At 34.7% G+C, this 22,554-nt stretch overlaps 1 protein-coding gene across 1 annotated transcript in view; it reads left to right on the top strand.

Annotated features, from left to right (window-relative positions):
* The first annotated feature begins 19,578 nt into the window (after positions 1-19,578).
* SGCZ (sarcoglycan zeta) overlaps positions 19,579-22,554 on the top strand; it is a 331,450-nt gene continuing 328,474 nt past the window's right edge. Inside the window, exon 1 of the mRNA XM_004277165.3 lies at positions 19,579-19,907. Within this exon, the coding sequence (XP_004277213.2) occupies positions 19,713-19,907 (195 nt within the window). The 5' untranslated portion in view covers positions 19,579-19,712. The remainder of the gene's footprint in view (positions 19,908-22,554) is intronic.

The raw sequence follows: 22,554 nt of genomic DNA, 5'->3' as shown, positions 1-22,554 counted from the left end.
AAATCAAAGTTTGTCTTGTTTTATTCACTTAAGAATTAGGTAAGAATAATTTGCAAATATTTGATATTCTAAATTATGTATTTTAATGAAATTGTTCTACAGGGTTTAAGGACATGAACTTGTGTAATCTGTATTTTAAGCAGGTGATTACCATCCTCAAATGACTTTGTCCCATCTAAATATAAATCATTTAGAAATAATATTATACACAATATTTAAAACATAGATATTCAAAACAGAACTTGCAATGACAAACAGTATTTTTCTAATACAACTGTAGTCATCCCTGGATATGCCTTATTGATCACAATAATTAGACTTTGTGAGGTGCTTCACTGAGTAACTTTGCTTTGCTTAATGACATCTCACTTTGCATTTATGAGGACTTATTTGGATTTTGTTCTTTGTCTGAGCAGCTTGAAATGAAAGCAATCCTGTGGTTAGTTTCACTATTGCATTGTTAGCCAAGGGCAATTTAAATTCTCTTCTTGGAATACTCATGGTTTGCTAGTATATATACAGAATTGACAATCACATGAAACCTTTGCTTTATTTTTAATTAATCCTCTTATCCATTTTGGACAGTAAGCATTTAATTAATCTTTGTGTATCAGATATATCAAGAATGTCTAAGCATTTTTTTTGTTAAGTATTGAACTAATTTTGTATTATTAATTTCAACTGTAGTTATATTTTCAAGTTCAGAGAATGCACCATATATATTTTTCATAAGTGAATAACCTTTGTAGGGTGAGAGTAAAACTTTACAGGTTTCTGAAAGACTCTAAAAGGTTTGTTTTTGCCTTGGTTCCATGTCAACTCTCTTAAAAATTATAGATGTTGAAACCTTTGAGAGAATGACATCTGCATAATATGGAAGTCATAATTATTAAAATAGTTGAGTAGCCCTACAATAAAACATGAAAAAAATACCAAAGAGTCTAGGAATATTAACTCATTATTTTCAAAACTAAAAAGGTAGAAAAATAGACATAAAGTGTCATTCATTCAAAGTTTTTGTTAAATATTTGTGTAGCTACAATTGAGGTTTCAAGATAAATAAATAAGGTGTGGTACATATATACAATGGAATATTACCCAGCCATAAAAAGGAATGAAATTGGGTCATTTGTAGAGATGTGGATGGACCTAGAGACTGTCATACAGAGTGAAGTAAGTCAGAAAGAGAAAAACAAATGTTGTATATTAGTGCATATATGTGGAATCTAGAAAAATGATATAGATGAACTTACTTGCAAAGCAGAAATAGAGACACAGACGTAGAAAACAAACATATGGATACCAAGCCGGGGGAGGGGAATGGCGTGGATTGGGAGATTGGGATTGATGTATATACACTACTATGTATAAAATAGATAACTAATGAGAACAGACTGTATAGCACAGGGAACTTAACTGAATGCTCTGTGGTGACCTAAATAGGAAGGAAATCCAAGGAAGAAGGGATACATGTATACGTGTGGCTGATTCACTTTGCTGTACAGCAGAAACTAACACAACATTGTTAAGCAACTATACTCCAATAAAAAAATAATACAAATGAAAATGCAAACACTTCTTGAGGTTTTTATATTTGAGTGGGGAAACTAAAAACTAATGTTTATTGGTAGAGATTATCTAAATTCAGGGAATTACTTAAATATTGACATTTTCAGGATACTTTCATACTTATTTCATGACCTGTAAGCATCTTTACCTTGCAACTCAAGTAAATTAGAATTTTTCTTACTGTTTCCTGTAGCTCAAGATGGTGGAGAGTATCTGAGCTCAAGATTTACGCAAACTTTTCAGTTGCGAATTTAAGACATAATTTGCTTGTCAAGTGATTCTGAATAAACTTTCTAACCTCATTTAGTCTGTTTCTTTATGTGAAAATGGGCATAATGAAATTATCTTCTAGGTTATTATAACATATAATGAATATTGTATGTGAAATTAACTAGCCCAGTGCTTACATAGAACATGTGTTTAATAACTGTTTTGCTATCTGCCTCTTTCCCATCCTTTTTTATATATTATGGAATTCTACTGTATTCTAGACATTGTCCTCAGTACTGTGAAAAAAATTAAATTTATCCTGTCTTTGTCCCTAAACGATCCATAACTCTTTTGTTTTCACTTTTACTATCTTTGCTCAAAATCAATGTACATCAAAACCTAATCTTTTATAATAATCTTGTTTTCATGTATGACCACTTCTCACCTGTCTTCTGTTTCTGTTCCTTTTTTTAATGTCACAACACACTAATTACATCTATCTATTCACTAGCTCAAATTCTTCCAATGTTCTTCATTACACACATATTATTTTTATCATAAAATTAAAATTTTTGCCTAAAATATAAACCCTCCATGATCTAACCCAAGTCCATATCATAAAAATAAATTCATACTAATTTTCAACCTACTTCCCACACAACCATTACCTGCATGTTCCAGCTTCCATCATTTTCTCATGTTGTCTGGGCTTTTGGCCTCTTGAGAATCATGTCTTTTCTCCTGACAATCTATTCACATTCTACTTGTCTTTCAATGCCCATTTGTGACCCATCTCCTTCTCCAAGTCAAACACCTAATAATTGTTCTCACTTCTGCCTCATAAATATATGTGGTGTGTAACCCTCAATGTGTGCCCAGATCTACACCTTATATTAACATCTAAATATACAAATAGATTGTAAACTCCTTGAGAAAAAGGACAAGATCTTATAGTCTTGTATCCCTAACAGAGTCAATTTTAGGAAAAACAAATCCATTATTTAATACCCTGCCCTGTTACAGAAATAATTTAGAAAATCTTAACATAGATGTGTACCTCAAAAGGGGAACATAAAAGTTTTTAAAAGAAAGAAGGAAAGAAAGAAAGAAAGAAAATGCCTATATAAATTAAGAGGTAAATCATTCATTGATTGATATAAATTATGATTTATAATTTATAAGTATTTTTGAATGCAAATTGCATAATTATTTTGGATATACGTTATTTTGGAAAGAAAACTAGAGAATTTGGAGATGATAATTGAATATAGAAGATAGGCGTGATTATTGATGAATAATTGAAATTTTTCCTCTGAAAAATATTAAAGACAAATTATCACAGATTTCTCATCTTTCTGGAATTTTTAAAGAGTATGGTGATTTCATGAGAGTTTAATCTTAATGATAGACTCCAAAATATATGAGTATATTATTGTACATGTATATGTGTCTATGTGCATATATATATATACATATATACACACTTCTTTTGTAATAATGTGTATGAAAAGCATTCAGACTAATTAAAGGTTTTTAAGTAGTATGCTCTAACTTTGCTTTTTGTTCACCGATTTCCCTTTGTTACCTTTATCGTAATATTCTCAATTCTTTTCAGGGTGTCCTGGCATAACTGACAGTTTGAAAAGTTGTAGGAAGTGCTTTGCTTTTTGTCTTTATGAAGAGCAGTAACTCTTGGGGAGCTATCCAGACTCCGAAGCTACATTATACAAAACATGAGTGATTCTGTTTTGTCTCTGGAAAAACTAGTATAATTCACTCTCTCTCTTCCCCTGAATCTATTACCTCATGCTGTGAGATTTGGAAGTTTATTATGGACTTGGACTCTAATATATTCTGTCAATAACGTACACTGAGCACTGTGAAAAAAATAGTAACAAATGTATGAGACAACTCATTCCCTAACCTTGGAATTTTACCGTTTTAGGAGAAAATCTCACGGGTACATGTGTCTGTGTGGTGCAGTAGATACGAATCTCAAAAAAGGCATTTACTTTTGAAATTGTAGTGTTAATGTTTGCTTACCTTCTTCTTTGAAAGTGAGAAAGGATGGTAAATCGGAGCAAGTGTGCTGGACTGAGTCAGCCTCCTGCACCATAATCATTCATTGCACTCCTTCCCCCAGAGTATGGGAGAAGTTCCCTCCATCCATCTCTCCAAGCAGCTACTACAGATTGATCAGAATGGGCACTTACGATATAACCAATTTGCCATCCCTATGTTAAACATCTCCCACAGATTGTTTAAACCATTTTTTTGTTTGTGTGAACCATAAAGATAATTATTTACCAAGAATTTTTTCAAAAATTTTAAACTTCTATTTTATTCTAGTCCATTTATTGATAAATGTAACTCATTTCTGAGAAATCAATTTGTACTATTTAACTTCTTAATGTTTTCTCTGTATAAATGTTTTATTTCTACTACTATTTACTTCTTTGTCAGTTTATTTATTTACTTGTTTATACTACCATTATCCTCTAAATATTTCCATTAAAGTTTTCTTCAGATAATTAGTACAAGAATGATTATAATACACTGAATAAGCTTATAATCTCTTATTTCTACATTAACTTTTAGTATTTTTGAAGGTTTCTGTCATAAGGACCCTTCCATTTAAAGTATTATTATTTTTTTAAACTTCCAAAATTGTTTTCTTGAAACTTGTCCCAATGAGTGAAAAATCATAATTGAAATTAGCCCTTAATTTTATGACCTATTTTAGTACTGATATTCTAAAGTATTTTAATTTTATTTTTGAAAATTGTGGCCCTGGACATTCTTTTTCTAATACTTACCCACATTACAGTTTGTCTGTTCTTGCCTTTCCCTTCCACAGCTTACTGTGTGTTCTGTATTTGTGACTTTTTTTTTTTTAATCAACTCTATCCTTCTCCAGGACCCTTTCTCCACGCTGTCTTTCTGTTGGGTAGCAGTAGAACACACTATGCATGAGTAAATCTTCAACCCAACAGACCCACAGTACTTCAAAACCACTCATGGTTAACTGCACCTTAAATCACTTCAGTAGACAACCAGAGTACTCAATGGAACAAAAATATTCATCTTAAACCATATCACTCTCTGGCATATATAACATCTGCTTAGACTCAAGGGAACTTACACAGATTTTTTTAGTCTGTCTATCTAGATGCAGAATTGTATTTAAACTAAATACACAAAAGAAAACCAACAGAAAAAATGATTATGCGTATACACACAAAATCCACGTTTTTTTACATTTCCATATACCACTCCCTAGCCACTCCATAAGTCTCCGCTGATTTCCTTTGCCCAGAAGGCTCATTAATTAAGCAGCCTCAAAACAGCAAATTGGGACAGCTTAACACAACTGATTATATGGGATATAAAGGTTGCAAACAAGTGATTGTTAGAAATCCAATGTTCTCAGAAAATTGTGTATTCTCATAGTGCCATACTTGATACAATTTCCCAAAGGTTTAACTAATCTTGATAATGTAAAGAAGCAGTGGATTAATTCAGCATATACCCAGTGCAAGATCTTGATACTACATTATTTGATTTTAAAAAATAAGTGTGCAAGGCACAGTGCCTGATTAGAAAGAGTGTTAAGGGCAGAGGGACTGCATTGTTGGCTCAGCATGGGGTAAGGAGGGAAGAATGAGAACATGCACTTCTGATTAGGGTCTCTGTTTATACATTTGTTCATTTACACGCAGGTAAATATTAGTTTTTATTTTCTAAATACTTAAACATACTTAATACATTCACTCCTTCGTATTTTCATGGGCGGCTCAATTAGTAAACCACTCCACACTTGAGATACTTTGGTAACATTGGTTGTTGACATTTTAGCTAATAGTGTATAAATAAAAAATGACGAGCTGGCCTAAGTTCTAAATACTTCCCTTGCTCTTCCTGTTTCTGGGGAGCAAACAGAAATTAATTATTTAAACATTTTCTGTGAGCTTGCTATGTGTAAATGATATTGCTAGAGGTAGGGATAAAGGCAAAAAATTATGTCACTGTGGATATTACAAATCCAGATAACTTTTCCAAAATTTAGAGCACATGCCCTTTTTAGATCCTAAAATAAACAGTAGAGTAAGAAAAAAATGATCCATAAAAACCCCACAGATTTTCAACAATAAAATTAATTAAACAGTGATAAATTCACAAATGAGATATTATTTAGTAAGAATTAAGTTTTGTATATTCTATTTGTACACAGAGAGATAAAGTCTTAATGAATATGCTAGACCCTTACAGAATAGGGTTTTTCTTTTACGGGCTAATGAATCCAAATTTTATTCCCTTTTCTTCATCAATCTTTTTGAAGATATTTAATAAAATTAGAAGTCACCTCCTCATTCATTGCTGAATTTACTAAAATGGCCCTCACTGTGTCTACTAGAATTTATCAAACATTTAAACACTTATACATATTAATGTTAACTCTAATTAAATTATATTTACTTTTTCTAAATCTCCCAAACTATTTTTGAGAGTAGTGATAATATATAACCTCGGTTGCAGTGAAATTCTAGAATAATACTTCTGATTGGTTATTCAGTCACATGGGCAGAGAAAATGTGACACTACCTGTAGCGAGTGCCCAAGCCTGCAAGGTAGCTTGGAAGGAGGGGAGGCAGAGGAGAGCCCATCCCCTGGATCTGGCTGTTCTGCTAAAAACTGGTAGACATGGGAATGCCCCCCTTCCTGGGGTGGGCTGTGGAGGCTTAGGTATGGACTGGAAAAAGTGTGCACACAGGTGGTGGCTAGGGGGAGCTTGACACCTGTGTGAGTCACCTAGTTACAATAAATGGTTCTATTTGTCATCAGACCTTTGCCATCTCTCTATCACCAAATCTGCATGTATATTTCCAAAATGTATATTGTTCCCCCAAATTCCACACAAATTTAATAAAATAGGTTTCAGAGTTCAAGGTGGAGTATAGGAAAGGAAAGGTATACAAGGACTGTGAAAGTCTGTCATAATTTCCCGGATCCCTTGTGTACTGTAGAGTGTACGTTATTGCAGTTCATATCAACTTATTATGCTGCAAATAGAAACAGAAAAGTAAAAATTACTCACTAATAGAAACAGAAAGGAGAAAAGTGGTTGCCAGGGGCTGAAGGTAGGGGAAATACAGAGAGGCTGGTAAAAGTGTTAGAAACTTTCAGCTATAAGATGAGTAAGGTCTGAGGAGCTCACATAAAACAGTGGCTATTAGTTGATAATATTGTATTGTTTTGTATAGTTGAAATTTGCTAAGAGAATAGATCTTAAATATTATCACACAAAAAAGATAGGTATGTGAAGTGATGGATATGTTAATTAACTAGATGGGAGGAAATCCTTTCACAGTGTACACATATATCAAATCACTAGGATGAGCACTCTAAATATCTTACAATTTTACATCAATTATAAATCAATAAAGCTGAAATTTTAAAAATCACACTCTTTCACTCTTTTCCACATTTTTTCAGTGACTATTCATTATTTTAATGAGTCAGGCATGGTTTGTCCCTGGAAATAAATAAGTGAACAGAATATGTTCAATTAGTAAAACATGGCCTATTGGCTAGAGAGGACACATAAAATTTTACCCAATTCATGAAATTCAGATAAAAACATGTATATATTTCATTACTGTGAGCAGATTAGAATGTTGAATATCATTCCAATATATCGTTGAGAATGTTTTATTTCTTTTATTTCTTTCTTGTTTGAAAGTACATAAAATAGTTGTAAAGTTAATTTGATAATATCAAAGATAAGATCAGGTAAAAATTGAAATATCTAAGATGTTTCTATATGATAGCAGAAAAATAATGGTAAGTTGTAAGCACAGAATCTCACAGTGGGGGAAGCACAGATTACATTCATTTGCCTATTTGTTTATGCATACTAGAGATGGTTTGGTGTATACGTAAATGTATTTTAAATGCTTTGCATGGAGTAGGTGTTCAGTCAATATTTGTTGGGACAGTAGTGTGACATAATTTAAAAAGCCAAAACATCAACAATAACTCCCATATCAATCTCTACACCCGAATCCAAAAATCAATTTCTACTAAAATGAGACTTGCAATAATCAACTTCTGTAGAGTGGTGTTGATGAATACATGAGATAACCTAGGTCAAGGGCTAGCTGAGTACTCAGGCCATAGGCAGCGTGGGGTCCGGTTGTGGTGGTTAGGATTAAATGAGTAACACTTGTTGGACATTACTATCTAGCACATGACAATCTCAATGAGATCATTTTCCTGTTACTATTATTATTGTTAGTTCCCTTTCTTTCCCTCAAATGAAGAATCATTCAGTGTTAAAATGTGGTTCTTTTTTCACTGAAAAGGATTCTTTTTCATTTCTTAATAGAAAGTAATTTGGGTGGGTATTATTTAAAGTAAACTAACTCATTTTGCTTTATTTTCAGATTACATGGAAACATGTAGCTTTCTAGTTTAAGAATATGACCAAACACAAGCTGGGCATAAACACATGTGATAGGGAGCACCAAAGTACTGTTAAAGTGCAAAATTCTGCACATGGCACTGGACCATGCATTATTGCAATTTCACCTTAATACTGTATCGTGAAAATAATGTAGTGAATGAGTACTTTGTAATTCATCATTAAATCCATACAATGATTCAAATGAATTAAAATATGTGGATTTTAGCTCTTTTAAATTAGATTTTTTAAAGTGTTTTAAACCAGTGATTTTTATTATTGTTTCTTTTTCTATTCATTCCAACCTACCTTTTCTAAAGTATACTATGTACTATAAGTAAATAATATAAATGTATTATAAATGTATTTATATATACATATAAATTATACACACACACACACACATATACACACACACATACACACACACACACACAAATATCTCAAGGTTCACCTTGGCTACTGATATTTTCAGTTATTCTTAGAACTAGCAATTGACATGCTTTTAAACATTTCTTTTATATTCTTCTAGTCGAACTTTCTATCTGTGCAGTTTCTTGACTGTAAGATGGGTACTTTTAAACTAGCTAAATGCAATTTACGAAGGTCACCAATTTATAATATGGCCATGGCCTTTTCAGATCATCAGGTGGAAGCCTAAATTAAGTATTGTGGCCTGGAATACAGCTCTCCAGATCTTTGGAGAGAATACAATTATTAAAAAGATATAATTTTGTATAATGCAATAAGAGAACAAGTGGGAGAATATGGAGCCTGGCCTCTGTGTAAGCTCTTCAGAAAGCTTTGTTTACCACACAGAGAAAGCGCAGGGCGGGTCATACGAGAGCACAACAACCAGCTGTGTGCAGCCAGCTGGTTTCCTGCCCCATGGACCAGTGTTCATAGTGTGAGGGAGTAAAAAATAATTTTCTGTCTACACTTCTGAGTTCTTGGCTGAGGCCCTAGTAATAAAGGACAGATTAACAAGAGAGAACCAAACAGATTATTAACATGTATCCCTCGTGTATACCTGAGAGATAGCGGAGAAAAATAAGTAACCCAAAGAAGTGGCTTAGAATTTAGGCTTAAATGCCATCTTAATAGGGAAAGGGGAGGGGAAAGTAGGCTTCTTAGGGGAGAGTAAAGATTTTTACTGAAGATGAATGGGTCCTTAGAAGAATAGATGGGAGGTGAAGATGGGGCCTTAGAAGAATAGATGGGAGGTGTGATAGTTTGGACAAAGTGTGTCTGGGTGTGGTGTCACCTTCTAGTCTCCTCTCCCATGACAAGACTTAATCTTCCCTGGTTGATGAAACTCCTGGGTGGGTGAACCTGTGACAACTGAATTTTTGTTTGTCATCTTCACTGCTGCGTCTGTAGCTTCTAGAAAGATGCCTTGTGAGTAGAAAGTGCTAAACTGACTTTTATTTAATATACGAATAAACATGATGGTATTTACGCTTTGGGAATATGTGTTGAGACTAAGCAATAGAGGCAAGAAATAAGTCAGAAGGGAGAAAACTTTAATCTTGCTATGATAAATTCTAAAACAGAATGCTGACAATAAGGACTGATACAAACAGATATATGTGGAAAATATGAAAAATAAATAAAGATGGAGCTATATGCTCCCCACCTCCCAAAAAAGAGACATAGGATCTTAGCATCAATAACATTCTTTGTTTTTTAAGTACAGTGACTTAAAATATTGTGCTATTATCCATAGAATCAGAGACACGGGGACGAATAAATAGCTCAATTGTACATACTTAAATGGATTCAGAAGCTTCCGAATTTAGAGTGCTGGAGATTATATTTGAAGTTCAAATTAGAGCTATGTTTTTAAGTATCATTGTCTCAAGAGTACCCCCCTACCATCCCTGAGATATCATCTAATCCATTAAGGACATGAAAAAAGCTACAGCTTTCCAATTCACAAAGGGAAAAAATATGTCCACAATTGTATATTATTTTGAATCTCATATAATTCCATTCACTCTCACCATGTTCCCTAAATATGTTTCCAATTGCCTGAAGTCTATGCTTTCTAAATATATTCATCCATCCATAGAGTCAACAAATATTTATTGAGTTATTTAATGAAGGCCATGGATGTAATAGTAATATACTAAATGGCATCTTTATGATTCCTAAAGTGTCCCCTTTTCTGAGTTAATATAAAAATCAATTTGATTTTAGCTGAATCAACAATAAAGGTACCAGTAGAATGCCTAGCATGGAGCAGGTATTCAGTAAAAGTGGGTATTAATCTCAATTTATCATTGATAGCATATCTAGCTCTGTGTTTGGTGCTAGGGTGACTATAAAAGAATTCTAAGCAAAGGCATTTATTGTGAGTGTAAAGCAGGAAAAATAATTTCCCCTCTACCCTTATGCATTCTTGGCTGAGAATCTTATAATAAAACACAGATTAACAAGAGAAAAAACAAACAGAATTTTATTAAAATGTATCCCTCCTGCATGCCCGAGAGATGCCCAGGGAAATAATTCAAAGAAGTGGCTTAGAATTCAGGCTTAAATACCACCTTAATAGGGAAAGAAGAAGGAAATGTAGGTCTCTTAGGGGAGAGTAAATGACGTTTCGGAAATATGAATGGTCCTTAGAAGAATAGATGGGAGGTGTGAATAGTTTGTGACAAAGTGGGTCTGGGTGTAATGTCATTTCTAGTCTCCTGTCCGGTGACACGAGTCAATTTGCCCTGGTTGATGCAACTCCTGGGGAGGGGATTTATGACAATTGAGTTCCTTTTGCTAAATCCATCTATAGGCAGGGAAGGGGAGTTCAGAGCAATCCTCTCCCTGTATTTGCTGTTTTTCAAGTGCCAGTAGCTCAAAAGAATCAATGTGCCAAAGTGGCATATTTGGGGGTGGCATATTCTGCTACCCTTCCCCAGCTAAGACAAGAAACAATAAAACAACTGAAAAGTAAAGGAATACAACACATACATCATCACCAACGCTCCTCAGCTGAGAAGAATAACCAGTTAATCTTATTTAGTTTTCTAATACCAGCACTGAAAAGAGCCTGATTTGTGGTGTATAAACTAAAATCAGAGTGCCATCAGTCCATTTCTCTTTCCAATTTTCACCCCTGGTGGACAGACAGGTTATACTCACAATCTAGGTGTGCCTGACCAAGGTTAGTATGAGTAATGATGGACGAAGCATTCACCTCTTCTCCTAGCCCATGCTCTCCCGAGTGGCTCCTACTGAGATTCCACAGAGGGAGAGTCGGAGGATCAGGGCCAACCCTCAGGCGGCATCTCCCCAGCACTGATGGAGATATCTGTCCACACAGGTCCCACTTCGTGATGACTATTCAGGCTTCTTTCTACACCCTTCCTTCATGGCATCAGATGCTGAACTGGTCTGCATTTCCTCTCTGCCACTAACTTGTTATATCAAAAATGGGCCCTATCTTTTTCCCCCACTTTAAAGCAAAAATTCAAGAGATTTGAAATCTAATTATTGGCCCAGTGGCTTTGTCTTCATCCAGGTAGTTAACATTTAGTTATGCTGGGGATAAAAACTTTGTTTTGACGAGATCATGTGGATCTTTACAAAGTCATCTTTAATTCATTTAAAGCAGTACATTCTAAATTAAAATATATTCTCCATGAATCTCCTCTTTTCCTCATCTCCAAAACTGAGCTTAACCTCAAGCAGAACACATTTCTTAAGAGCTCATTACACATCAGAGAATTTTACCAAAAAACAGAACAAAACAAAACAAAGAAACCCCAAATTTGACTATGCTATAAATAATTTAAATTAATGTAGTAAAATGTAACTAAGTTTGTGAAAGTGGGAAAAAAGTGACTTTCAATAGAATAAGTATTTTGAAATTTGTTTGCAAGATTTTTCACAACCAGTGGTGCTTTCCAATTAATCATCAAGGCTGTGGAAGCCATACTTTATCTTTCTTGTTCTCTTGAAGTTTTTCTGCTTGCCGTTAGAAAAAAAGCCAATAAGCCTTACTCTTTCTCCTATTCTCTTTCTTACTATTGCCCTTTAAACATGTTTTCCTGTTGATCCTTATTGCTTTAAATATTATGGGCTTTCTCGTTGCCCAGTTAAGCTCTCCAGCCATGTTTCTGGCAAATTTGTGTTTCCTTAAAGATTTTTCCCTTTCCTCCTGCTGTGCATGTGTAGCAGTGCTTTCCTATGGGCTTCTCATGCATGCAATCTTAGTGTGAACAATGCTCACAACCACCTATGTTGTTTATTGTTTTTTAAAATTAATTAATTAATTAATTTATCCTTGGCTGCATTGGGTCTTCGTTGCTGCGCCAGGGCTTTCTCTAGTTGCGGTGAGCGGGGGCTACTCTTCGTTGCGGCGCATGGGCTTCTCATTGTGGTGGCTTCTCTTGTAGAGCATGGGCTCTAGGCAGATGGGCTTCAGTAGTTGTGGCTCGCGGGCTCTAGAGCACAGGCTCAGTGGTTGCGGTGCACAGGCTTAGTTGGTCCACGGCATGTGGGATATTCCCGGAACAGGAATCGAACCCGTGTCCCCTGCATTGGCAGGTTTATTCTTAACCACCACGCCACCAGGGAAATCCCATACCTGTGTTGTTTCATCTCTTGGTGATGATACAACTCTGAGTGGGCAAAAGACTTCCCAGCCTCCTTCAAAATCACTTTAATGGCTAAGATTTTCTGTTAATAGCACATGAGGGGGTCTGAGAATTGAGTGACTTTATTGTTAGGAACCTAAATCTAAGTCTGTGACTCAATAAATGCCAAAAACTGTGATGGAGTTTTCATCCAATTAAATACTGGAAAAGTATTTTCTATGTAAAAGTGCTTCATTTTAGAGTACATGAAATATGCAAAAATAAGCTCAGAATGATGACTGGGTCCACATTTTTCTAAAATTTTTATTCGTTTGGGAATGTGTTGCCCTTTTAATGTCTATTCAGGTTTCTTTTTTACTGTCAGCCTTGGCTGGAGTCCTCTTCTATTTCATCTCAAGAGGTAGCTCCGTTTGACTGAGATATCTTTCATCATTCTTGAAATTCAGTTGCTAGGCTGCTACTTTTCCAGGCTATAAAATCTGACTACAGCATTTTCCATAAACCAACTGGAAAAAAAATTCATTCCAAATGGACATATTTCTTAAATAGAAATTTTTAACTGCCGTCTTCTTGGAATGTGCCTTTGAGAATTAAGTATCACAGGTAGGGAGAAGTTTCAATTGCCATGGTAAGTGGACTTTATTGTTTTCAGTCTCTCTCAACATTAGTAGCTGTTTAGAGACTCATTTTCTGGGAACAGAAAACAAAATGCCTTTCTGCTGTGTAAAGTTAATGCCGTATAATTTGGACACTTCAAGCATCTAGTGTTTTAAATGATATTTCCAGCATGTCTTTTAAAATGAATTCCAATATAAATACTTATACGGCACTGAAGGAGGGGACCACTAGCTAAAAGGTGGAAGATCAGTTTCTTAAATGAGGATTTTTACTGTTTAAAAGGAAAGGGGAACTTTAGCATTCTACTTTTCTCCTCCCACGTTGCTCTTATATAAGTCAGTGTAACGTTCATTTGAGAGCAGAGGGCATTGGGGGAGAGGAAGGCTAAGTGGCTTGCCCTAGGATGTACAGAATAGAATGGCCAGACTGGGATTACAGGTTGGCACGTAAATCTGAGACTACACTTGCTGTGCCCATTCCTTGTCTGAACAAATAACAGACAATTGTAGTGTTAAATGTTAGATCAACACTTAATGAGCAGCGACACCAACATGATTTACCACTTCTCCTGGAATCTAAGATATTCCCAGTGAGGAAGTTAAGGGGTTTTGGAACTGAGATTCAATTTTTATGGTCACAGCGCTGTTGCATATTGCTACTTGAATGTGCCAAGTGTTAGCTCTGTAATCAGAAATTAAAAGCAATTTCCCAAATTATCTAGCTTACTTTCCAGGAGACACATGCTTCTCTTTTATATTCATATTTCCCATAACAGGGAACACAGGGAACAGGTCTGAGCAAAACTGAGATTCTTAATTTATATTTTAATTTTAAGGAATGAAATAGTGAGTTAAACAAATAATCTGCTATTTCCTTCCAGTCTGTGTGCTTACATCTCTGTGTTATAGCCAGTATTGATGTGAGTAGTATTATAATAGTGTTAAATGTGGTATTTTAAAAACAATTACATCAATTATATGATTTGAAATATAAAATTGGGTTCTCTTTACACCTTTGTCATCAGATTGACAATGTAGTGGTAAAATCCGGACTGGAGAGAACAGGTTCTCAATACCTGGGCTTGAACTAACTTTCTAATGTCCTCATGCTTTTGGGCAAAGTCCGAGAGTCCTTTTTCTATTCTTAGTAAAACTCAGATTTAAAAAAAGTGATGACTTACAATTCACTTCCGTACTTCTCAGTTCTCACTGCCATATTTAAGTTGTTCAGACCCCCCCCCCACCCCCGCCATTAGGATCATAAGGATACAAACGTGAGCGGGTCACTTGATCATCCTTTCAGACAATATTTCTTCCTTACAAAACATAAAACAGAGCATTCCATTAATAGCTTTTATTTTTACCCTTAATTTAGCCATGGCAATGTAAAACAATTATCTCAGACGTTGTAATCTCTTTTAACCTCTTCTTTTCTTCTAGTCTCACAAATATTAAGACATGTCGAATTTTCTTTAGCCTTTCCTGTCTAACTAGAGAGATGCCACGTCTAATTATATTCACAAACGCCCTCCTTTCTCTACTCCCAATTTTAGAAAATAAATAATAAAACCTTACTTAAAGAGAGGAAAGACTGTGGGGATGGAAAGGAGAAGATGGTACTTATACCCATGAGCATTCTAGGTCTTACGCAGTGAAATCCAAATGAGCAAGTTTGTAGTGATGGAGCCTCTGATAAAGTGGGCTGTGGAGCAGGTGAGTCTCAGTGCCACATGTCCCAGAGCCAGGCACCTGCAAACTCTAACCACGGTGCAGCTACCTTCAGTTTTGCATATGCTGATGTGAGTCAGAATACTAGTGCATGACTAAGACCAAGAACTCTTCTCATTGGATTATGATCATTATAACCTGTCTACTTTATTCCCACCTTGTAAAGCCCAGCTGCCTGGCTGATCTTCTGTCATTGTCACTAGTTCCTTGGCCACCACACCTCTGAGAATGCAGAACTTGTCTCTGTACCCCAGATTTCACCTCGACTATTGGTCCCATATTAAGTAACCTCATTGCTTTTCCATTTTCTCTCTCATATCCTTCACATAAACTCACACTGGTCCCTGATTTAATACTCCAACATCTGACTTCATATTCTCATCTGAAATCCCATTCCTTTGCTCTTCTCTACCCCTCAGAAACTGTCTATACTCTCTCCACTTCCTCATATTTCATTTTCTATTTAGCCCACTCTAATTCGGCCTTCAGATAAATCTTCAAAGATCTCCTTTAACTTTCTTTATAGAAGATTTCCATCCTTTTAATTTCATCTTAGGGGTCACTTCCTTGGTGAGGCATTCTCTTTCTACCACTTTCAAAGTAGTTTCCCACGCCCCCATTATATCACCATGCCTATTATCTTCATAGCATCTATCACTATTTAATATTTTATTGCTTATATCATGAATCCATTATATTGTATTTATCATCTCCAGAACATATTACTATTTGATATGTTATTTTCTATATACACATACTTTTTTACATTATTGGTTTATTGTGTTTTCCATAACTATGTGAAATTCATGAGTGCAGCAAACTTGAACTCTACCTGCACATAGTTGTCACTAAAAACATATTTTGTCGAATGAAGACTAGAGTCTCAAATACTGTGCCTTGCTCTGAGTATTTATACAAAATACCGAAATAATGATGCCAGGTAGATTGGAATATTTATAACGTTACCTTGGCTTTAGTATTTTGTACTGTTGTCCCCTTCTGTGAGGCAGGGGAGTAGTAGCCAATGGACTCTGATGCTTTAGTTAATTTTTCTCCCATTCCATCCAGCTCAGTAGACTTTACCAGAATTCTCCAGAGCTAGATTATTAGTGATGAATCATGTTTAGGTCATTAGTGATTAATGAATGATTAATTCATTCTCTTCTAGTATTTACACACTAAGTTATTAAATTTACTGAACAAAATAACCCTTTCTGAAAACCAGATTTTCCATACCTTTGGAGAAAAATGTTGAAAAGTTCACAAGGTCTAGAAAGTGCAAAGTCCAGAATTAAATCAGCCCTTCCCTGAATGACAAGAGGATACAAATAAATGCATTTATCTTAACGTGAATGCTGGTAAACATCTGGATCCAAGAAGGCTGAAGACTTCCTCAACCTTAGCTAAGAAAGACTGTGTTTTAGAAGTTACTTGACTCTAACGAATGCTTTTAAACATAAAATCTAGTATGAAATAGAACTGCAAAACTAAGATGAAGGAAGTCCTAATTATTTTAAGTAATAACCAATAATAGGGGTAGTCACAACCTTGAAAACCAAAAGAATTGCAAAGCAATAATTTTGAGAATGTTGAATTTATATTTCAGAAGGAAGTAAAGAGGACTAACCAGAGAGACAGCACAGTGATATATATTCTCTCAGGAAATCTTGGCCATTTCTCTTTCAGGAAGTTTACTTAGCTCTTCTGAGAAAATAAGTATATCTGCAAGTGTACGTTTGTTACATTCCTTTAGAATGACAATAAACACTTAAACAATTTTCTATTTTGTTTATGGAATTCTCATAATGCCAAGGGAACCAAGATATTTCAGAATATGTTTAATACTTGAAAATGGGTCAGCATTTAACATTTCAGGCGAAGGTTGTAAAAGTTTCAAATATAGGGTAGTTTGCTTAATCTCTTAAGCATTGTATGTTGTTCTCTACAGAGCACTGTAACCACTGTGAACGCATTTGTGATCTTGAAAAACACTCAGGTCTGTGAGACTTAAGAAAGAAGGAAATTCTTAAAGAAAACTCTATAGTCTTGTTGTCTTTTTGCAGCTTGGATATTCTGAAGTATTTTGTGATGAACAACATATATAAAGTAAAAATGTTAAACTCATCTTTATTTAAGAAAATATCATTGAATTCCTTGAGGTAGTAAAATAGTTTTAATTAAATAACAGATTTTTTGTTTTCTTGACAACTTTTTCTCTTGGCTTTTTGTTATGCTATTTGCTTTTTCAAATTGTTAGAGGCATTTGATATATTTACTGAATTTCTGATGCTTTACCAAAAAAAATCAATTCTATTATTGAAAGCCCATTTTCTTTGTAATGTGTGTTTGTTTTATTTCAGATACTTATTCAGTTCTCATTTCTTTTCTAAGGCATGTTAATCTCACCTTCATGTCTAAACAGAATTTGTAGAAATAGAATATTCTAAAAAGGAAGTTTGCTTTAATATGAGATTAAAGACAATGCATGGTCTGAATAGTCACAGCATTTTGCTTGTGACTTCAGAGACCAGCTATACCAGGCAAGGTCTCTTCCTTGTCAGCTGGACATAATCAGGTTTCTGGGCTCTTTTGCTCCACTCTCACGTCCATACTCTTCCTCTTTTGAAGAACATGGCTCTTCCTTTTTCTTCCCTTTAACTGTGGTGGTCCTTAGAGTTCCCTTTATCGTCTTCCTATAATGTATTTTCTACTTTGTAATAATAGCCATTGTCAGATATAAAATCTCCACCAGAATCTTCAGGCAAAGTAAATTCCTATGGTATTCTGTCACCTGTTGTATAACTTTACGTTTTGTAGCAGTTAGTAAGTTACACATCTCCACTCCAAATTGGAATTAAGGTCTAAAGCTTTTGGGCTACTTTCAAAAAAATATTAAATATTAATTTAAATAATAACAATGACAATAAAGAAAAAGGTAATTTTTTATATTATGAAGGAATTTGTTCTTAATCATCTAATAGTATTAGCTCTTCTAATACATTTTAAATTATAATTTAACATATGAAACTATTTTTATTTTCTTACATATAATATATGTCACTCATAAAAAATTGGAGTGATAATATTTAACGGTGCATTAATACAATTTGAAGTTATAGCTCTAAAATAAAAAGAAAAATGGGAGAAAGCCAAATAACTTGGGTATTTTGCATTTCTCAGTATATAGTTCAACATTTTATTTAGTGTAGGATTAAGTCAGTTAACACCATAAGTTAATAATCTTACATTATATATTTTGTACTACTTAATAAGTAATTTAAATTCTTTGTTATGTTGTTTTTATCATTGCATAATTTATTCAGCATTATTTCTGTTGGTGTATTAATTATTAATTGCATGCACAAGAAATCTGAGAAAAACCTAAAAAGAAAAAAAGAACAATTATTGTTCTATAGAAAATCATATTTTATAAAATTTAAAGTTTCCATCCTTCAGGTAATGAATATATTATTATGAAAATTGTATACCCAGTACATATGCCTTGACATTTCTTATCCATATTTTTAGGTTTTATCAGATAGTAAATAATGCATTTGCTCTTTGAAAGAACTAATTTAGAACCTGAATTTATATACTACCATAGAATACCATCTCCTCTTTTCCAAAACTGACTTGTGCTGATATCATTGTATTATGTTACAGGATAGTAAATATGCTGTTTGTTCTTTCAGAGATCAATTTTATACTGATAACTCATTGAAATACAACTAAAATAAATAACATTCTAAATAAAAGTTTTGATTAAATAGTTATATCTATATAATTCTAAATAAAAGTGATTTTCTTTCCATAGGTTTTTGCAAACACACTGACATTTTATTAAAACATATACACTGAGCTCCTTATATCCTGCTCTTTGTTTTGTTTTTGCGGTACGCGGGCCTGTCACTGCTGTGGCCTCTCCCGTTGCGGGGCACAGGCTCCGCACGCGCAGGCTCAGTGGCCATGGCTCACGGGCCTAGCTGCTCTGCGGCATGTGGGATCTTCCCGGACCGGGGCGCGAACCCGTGTCCCCTGCATCGGCAGGCGGACTCTCAACCACTGTGCCACCAGGGAAGCCCTATCCTGCATTTTTAAAGTCACAAAAATACCTTGTGGTACAGTTGGCCTCTGTCTACTCCGAAGAACAGATAAAGTCCATTCCAAGAGTAGCATGGCTGTGCATACAGTTACTGGGCTTTAGACAAATGGAAGTATTGCTGAGAATCTTCACAGACTCCTGAGAGCAAAGGTCAATGTTAGGATTGGACAAACCCCGCTGAAAATGATACACATCTTAGAGATGTAACAGGTAGTTAAATAGCTTTGAAAAGCAAAACTAGTGATAAGCATTTGAGGGGTTTTATAACATTTCAATTCATTTTAATTAAATAAATAAATTTTAATTACTCATCAATAATTGTGTGAGCACTCACCATTATTCTTAGATATCTTGTGCCTTTTGATTTTAAAAAATCTTTGGTTTTATTTTTGAATACTTCTTTTCTTTCTTTCTTTCTTTTTTTTTTTCAGATGACACGAGAACAGTACATACTAGCAACACAACAAAATAACCTGCCAAGGGCTGAGAATGCACAACTTTACCCAGTGGGAATTTATGGATGGCGAAAGAGGTGCTTATACTTCTTTGTCCTTCTGCTGTTGGTTACCATGATAGTTAACTTAGCCATGACAGTTTGGATATTGAAAGTGATGAACTTCACCGTGGTAAGTACCACCATGATTTTATATCTGTTGCCTTTGGTTCAAAGAACATATAGCTTTATTATTTTTTTAATCGACAGTTATTCATCTTAATCTTTACATGTTTGCCTTGAAATTTCGAAGACTGTCATATATTATTTTATGACTGCATTCAATAGGTAATCATGATACATATATTTTACTACCTGCCATTTGAGTGTGGGGAATTTAGATCATGAGACAGCACAGCACATTGATTTATTAGGAAGCTAGAAAACTTTTAATCAATAAGCATAAAGCATTGTTTGCTAAACCTGGGAATCTAAAAAATGAGTCTGCTTTTAGAAATGATATTTCATGTTAAAATTAATATAGGAAATCACAAGGTTCCTTTGAAACACTTTATACAGAATATTTACCTCTCTACATTTGCTTTCTATGTAATATACTGCATGATCAAATCTAAACCCTGGAATTTTCCTGGGCTGCATGGAACAATGTCTATAATTGTCATCACATGGTGATCTCATTCTATCAGAGAGCATGACCATGGTAAATAAAAGATAAACCAGGAATTAAATCTCTATTTTACAAAAATCAGTAATTAGCAAAATCATTGTCTGATCCACAGATGAATTTTGCTTCAGTTTTTTGACCATGTACAATAAACCTATGAGGATGTCTTATCTGGGAAAAATTAGCTGCTTCAGCAAAGTCTAGTTTAGCCATTTTATATTTGCTGGCTAAATTCTTAAATTTCTCTACTCTGTCTTTAAACCATTCTGCCTTTGCTTAGAAACCTGATAGCTTCACATCCAGGCAGGTATCTTTCTTTGCTGACCAAATTGCTATTATTCTTTAGAACTCTGCATCCTCAGGGGTGAGTGGAAGGCTGGCTATTTAACTTCACTGATCTTCCGATGTGGGGCTGTCTTTTAAAAAAAAAAAAAACCAACTCTGCTGTGTATTGATTTAGCAAGAGTAGTTTCTTTCTGACTTCACGAATACCGAATTCTGACTAGAAAATGAGCCCAGCATCTGTCCACAGTGTAGGGCACTGCGGTTGTGTGCAGTAGGAGCCTGGGGGGCAGGTGGCCTAACCTTCCAAAGAGGAAAAACTATAACTATGCAAATCATGATAAAACAGCATATGCTCATGGAGAAAAATGAGCTCAGCAAGAGTTCCATGTTTTCCAATACAGTGCAAATTCTGAAGGGTATTCATCAAAAAAAGGAATGAAAGACAAAGAGAAGATGGGCGGGACTCAGTGTGTTCCAGGATTAGAGAAAATAACTGCTTCCTAGACATGGATATATGTTCAGGGTCATTGATCAAGGCCTGTGAGCCTGTGGGTGGCTAGAGGTGGAGCTGGGGGCTACTAGGCAAATGATAGCTTTATGAGACTCTGGTAACACATGAACCATTCCTTTGTCCCGTACCCCCACCCCCCAAGAAAAAACAGTCTTGAGAATATCTGACACAAATGTCATTAATTCTATCTGTCGTCTTTTTGTTCTTCTGAGCTCTGCTCCTGTGTTCACTTACTCATGCCTTCTTTATTCGTGGTTTGTGTATCACACAGTAGGGACAACATGTATACCCCTGCAGATTTTTTTATGCTCTCTTAACTATCAGGCAAACTAGCAGTTGCTGACAGCAAGTTCTTCAACATCATTTTTCAAAAAAAAAATTTTTTTCTTAAAGAGAAGAAGAGTAGATTTTTCTCCAAGTCTTAACAATTTCAAGCATTCTTTTTCCTCTATCAAGAGACATCTTTAAAAAGCTCAGGAAAAATAGGATCAACTCTCTCACCTTAGGGAGCCTTGATCCTATCCAGTGACCAGGCCACAGGAATTTTCAGATTAAATGCATGTATGTTTATGAAGCATGTTTAAATTAATTAAGAAAATAGACTTAAAATGCGTAATTTCATGGCTGCATGCATCAGCCTCCCAATACCTTGCCCCATGCTGAGGCCAAAGCTGGATAAGCCATTCAGGGAAAATAACTGAACCGTCATCTTTGTCCTCCAGATCCTCACAGGCCTCTGGGTCTCTGTTACCTATGGAGCTATCTAATTTGAACCTCAGCTGGCCAAAATGTAAATGTCAACATATTCCTTGGGATAATGAAAAGGAATTTATTTCTGTAGGAATCTTGACATTTATTTACTTATTTTAATTTAGGCATATCTTTCTTTTTTGTTGTTTTTTAAATCACAATTTTATTTTTTTATAATCGAAATAGAAAACTATCCTTCCTTTAGCTATGTAAGCTATTTATATGTACCTGAAATAAATGGAAAGATAAAGTTGTAATTTTTGTATCAAGATAATTTTTATAAGGTAACATATTCTTTATATCCATGCAGAGATTCGTAATTGTTCAGAAAAATTCCAAATTACTTAGTAATTGCAGATTTTAGCAGTCCTAAATACTACACATCAGATTAAGCTGCATGTACTTGCATAGTGAAATAATTTGTAATCCTCTTACATTAGAGCAGTAAAAAAAAATCAACTTTAGTTTTCACTAGTACATTAGGATTGTACCTATCTCTAGAATGAATACCAAAAACCACTTGCCATACTATAGTGAGAAGTAGTAAATGGTGTGTAAATTGTTTAGGGAGTGTTATTGATCTGCACAAAATGTATTTCACTTTCATTA

The sequence above is a fragment of the Orcinus orca genome, chromosome 21 (assembly GCF_937001465.1).
Source record: "Orcinus orca chromosome 21, mOrcOrc1.1, whole genome shotgun sequence".
Classification (NCBI taxonomy): domain Eukaryota; kingdom Metazoa; phylum Chordata; class Mammalia; order Artiodactyla; family Delphinidae; genus Orcinus; species Orcinus orca.
The sequence above is the reverse complement of the archived record's forward strand: the minus strand, read 5'-3'. Positions and strand labels throughout refer to the sequence as shown.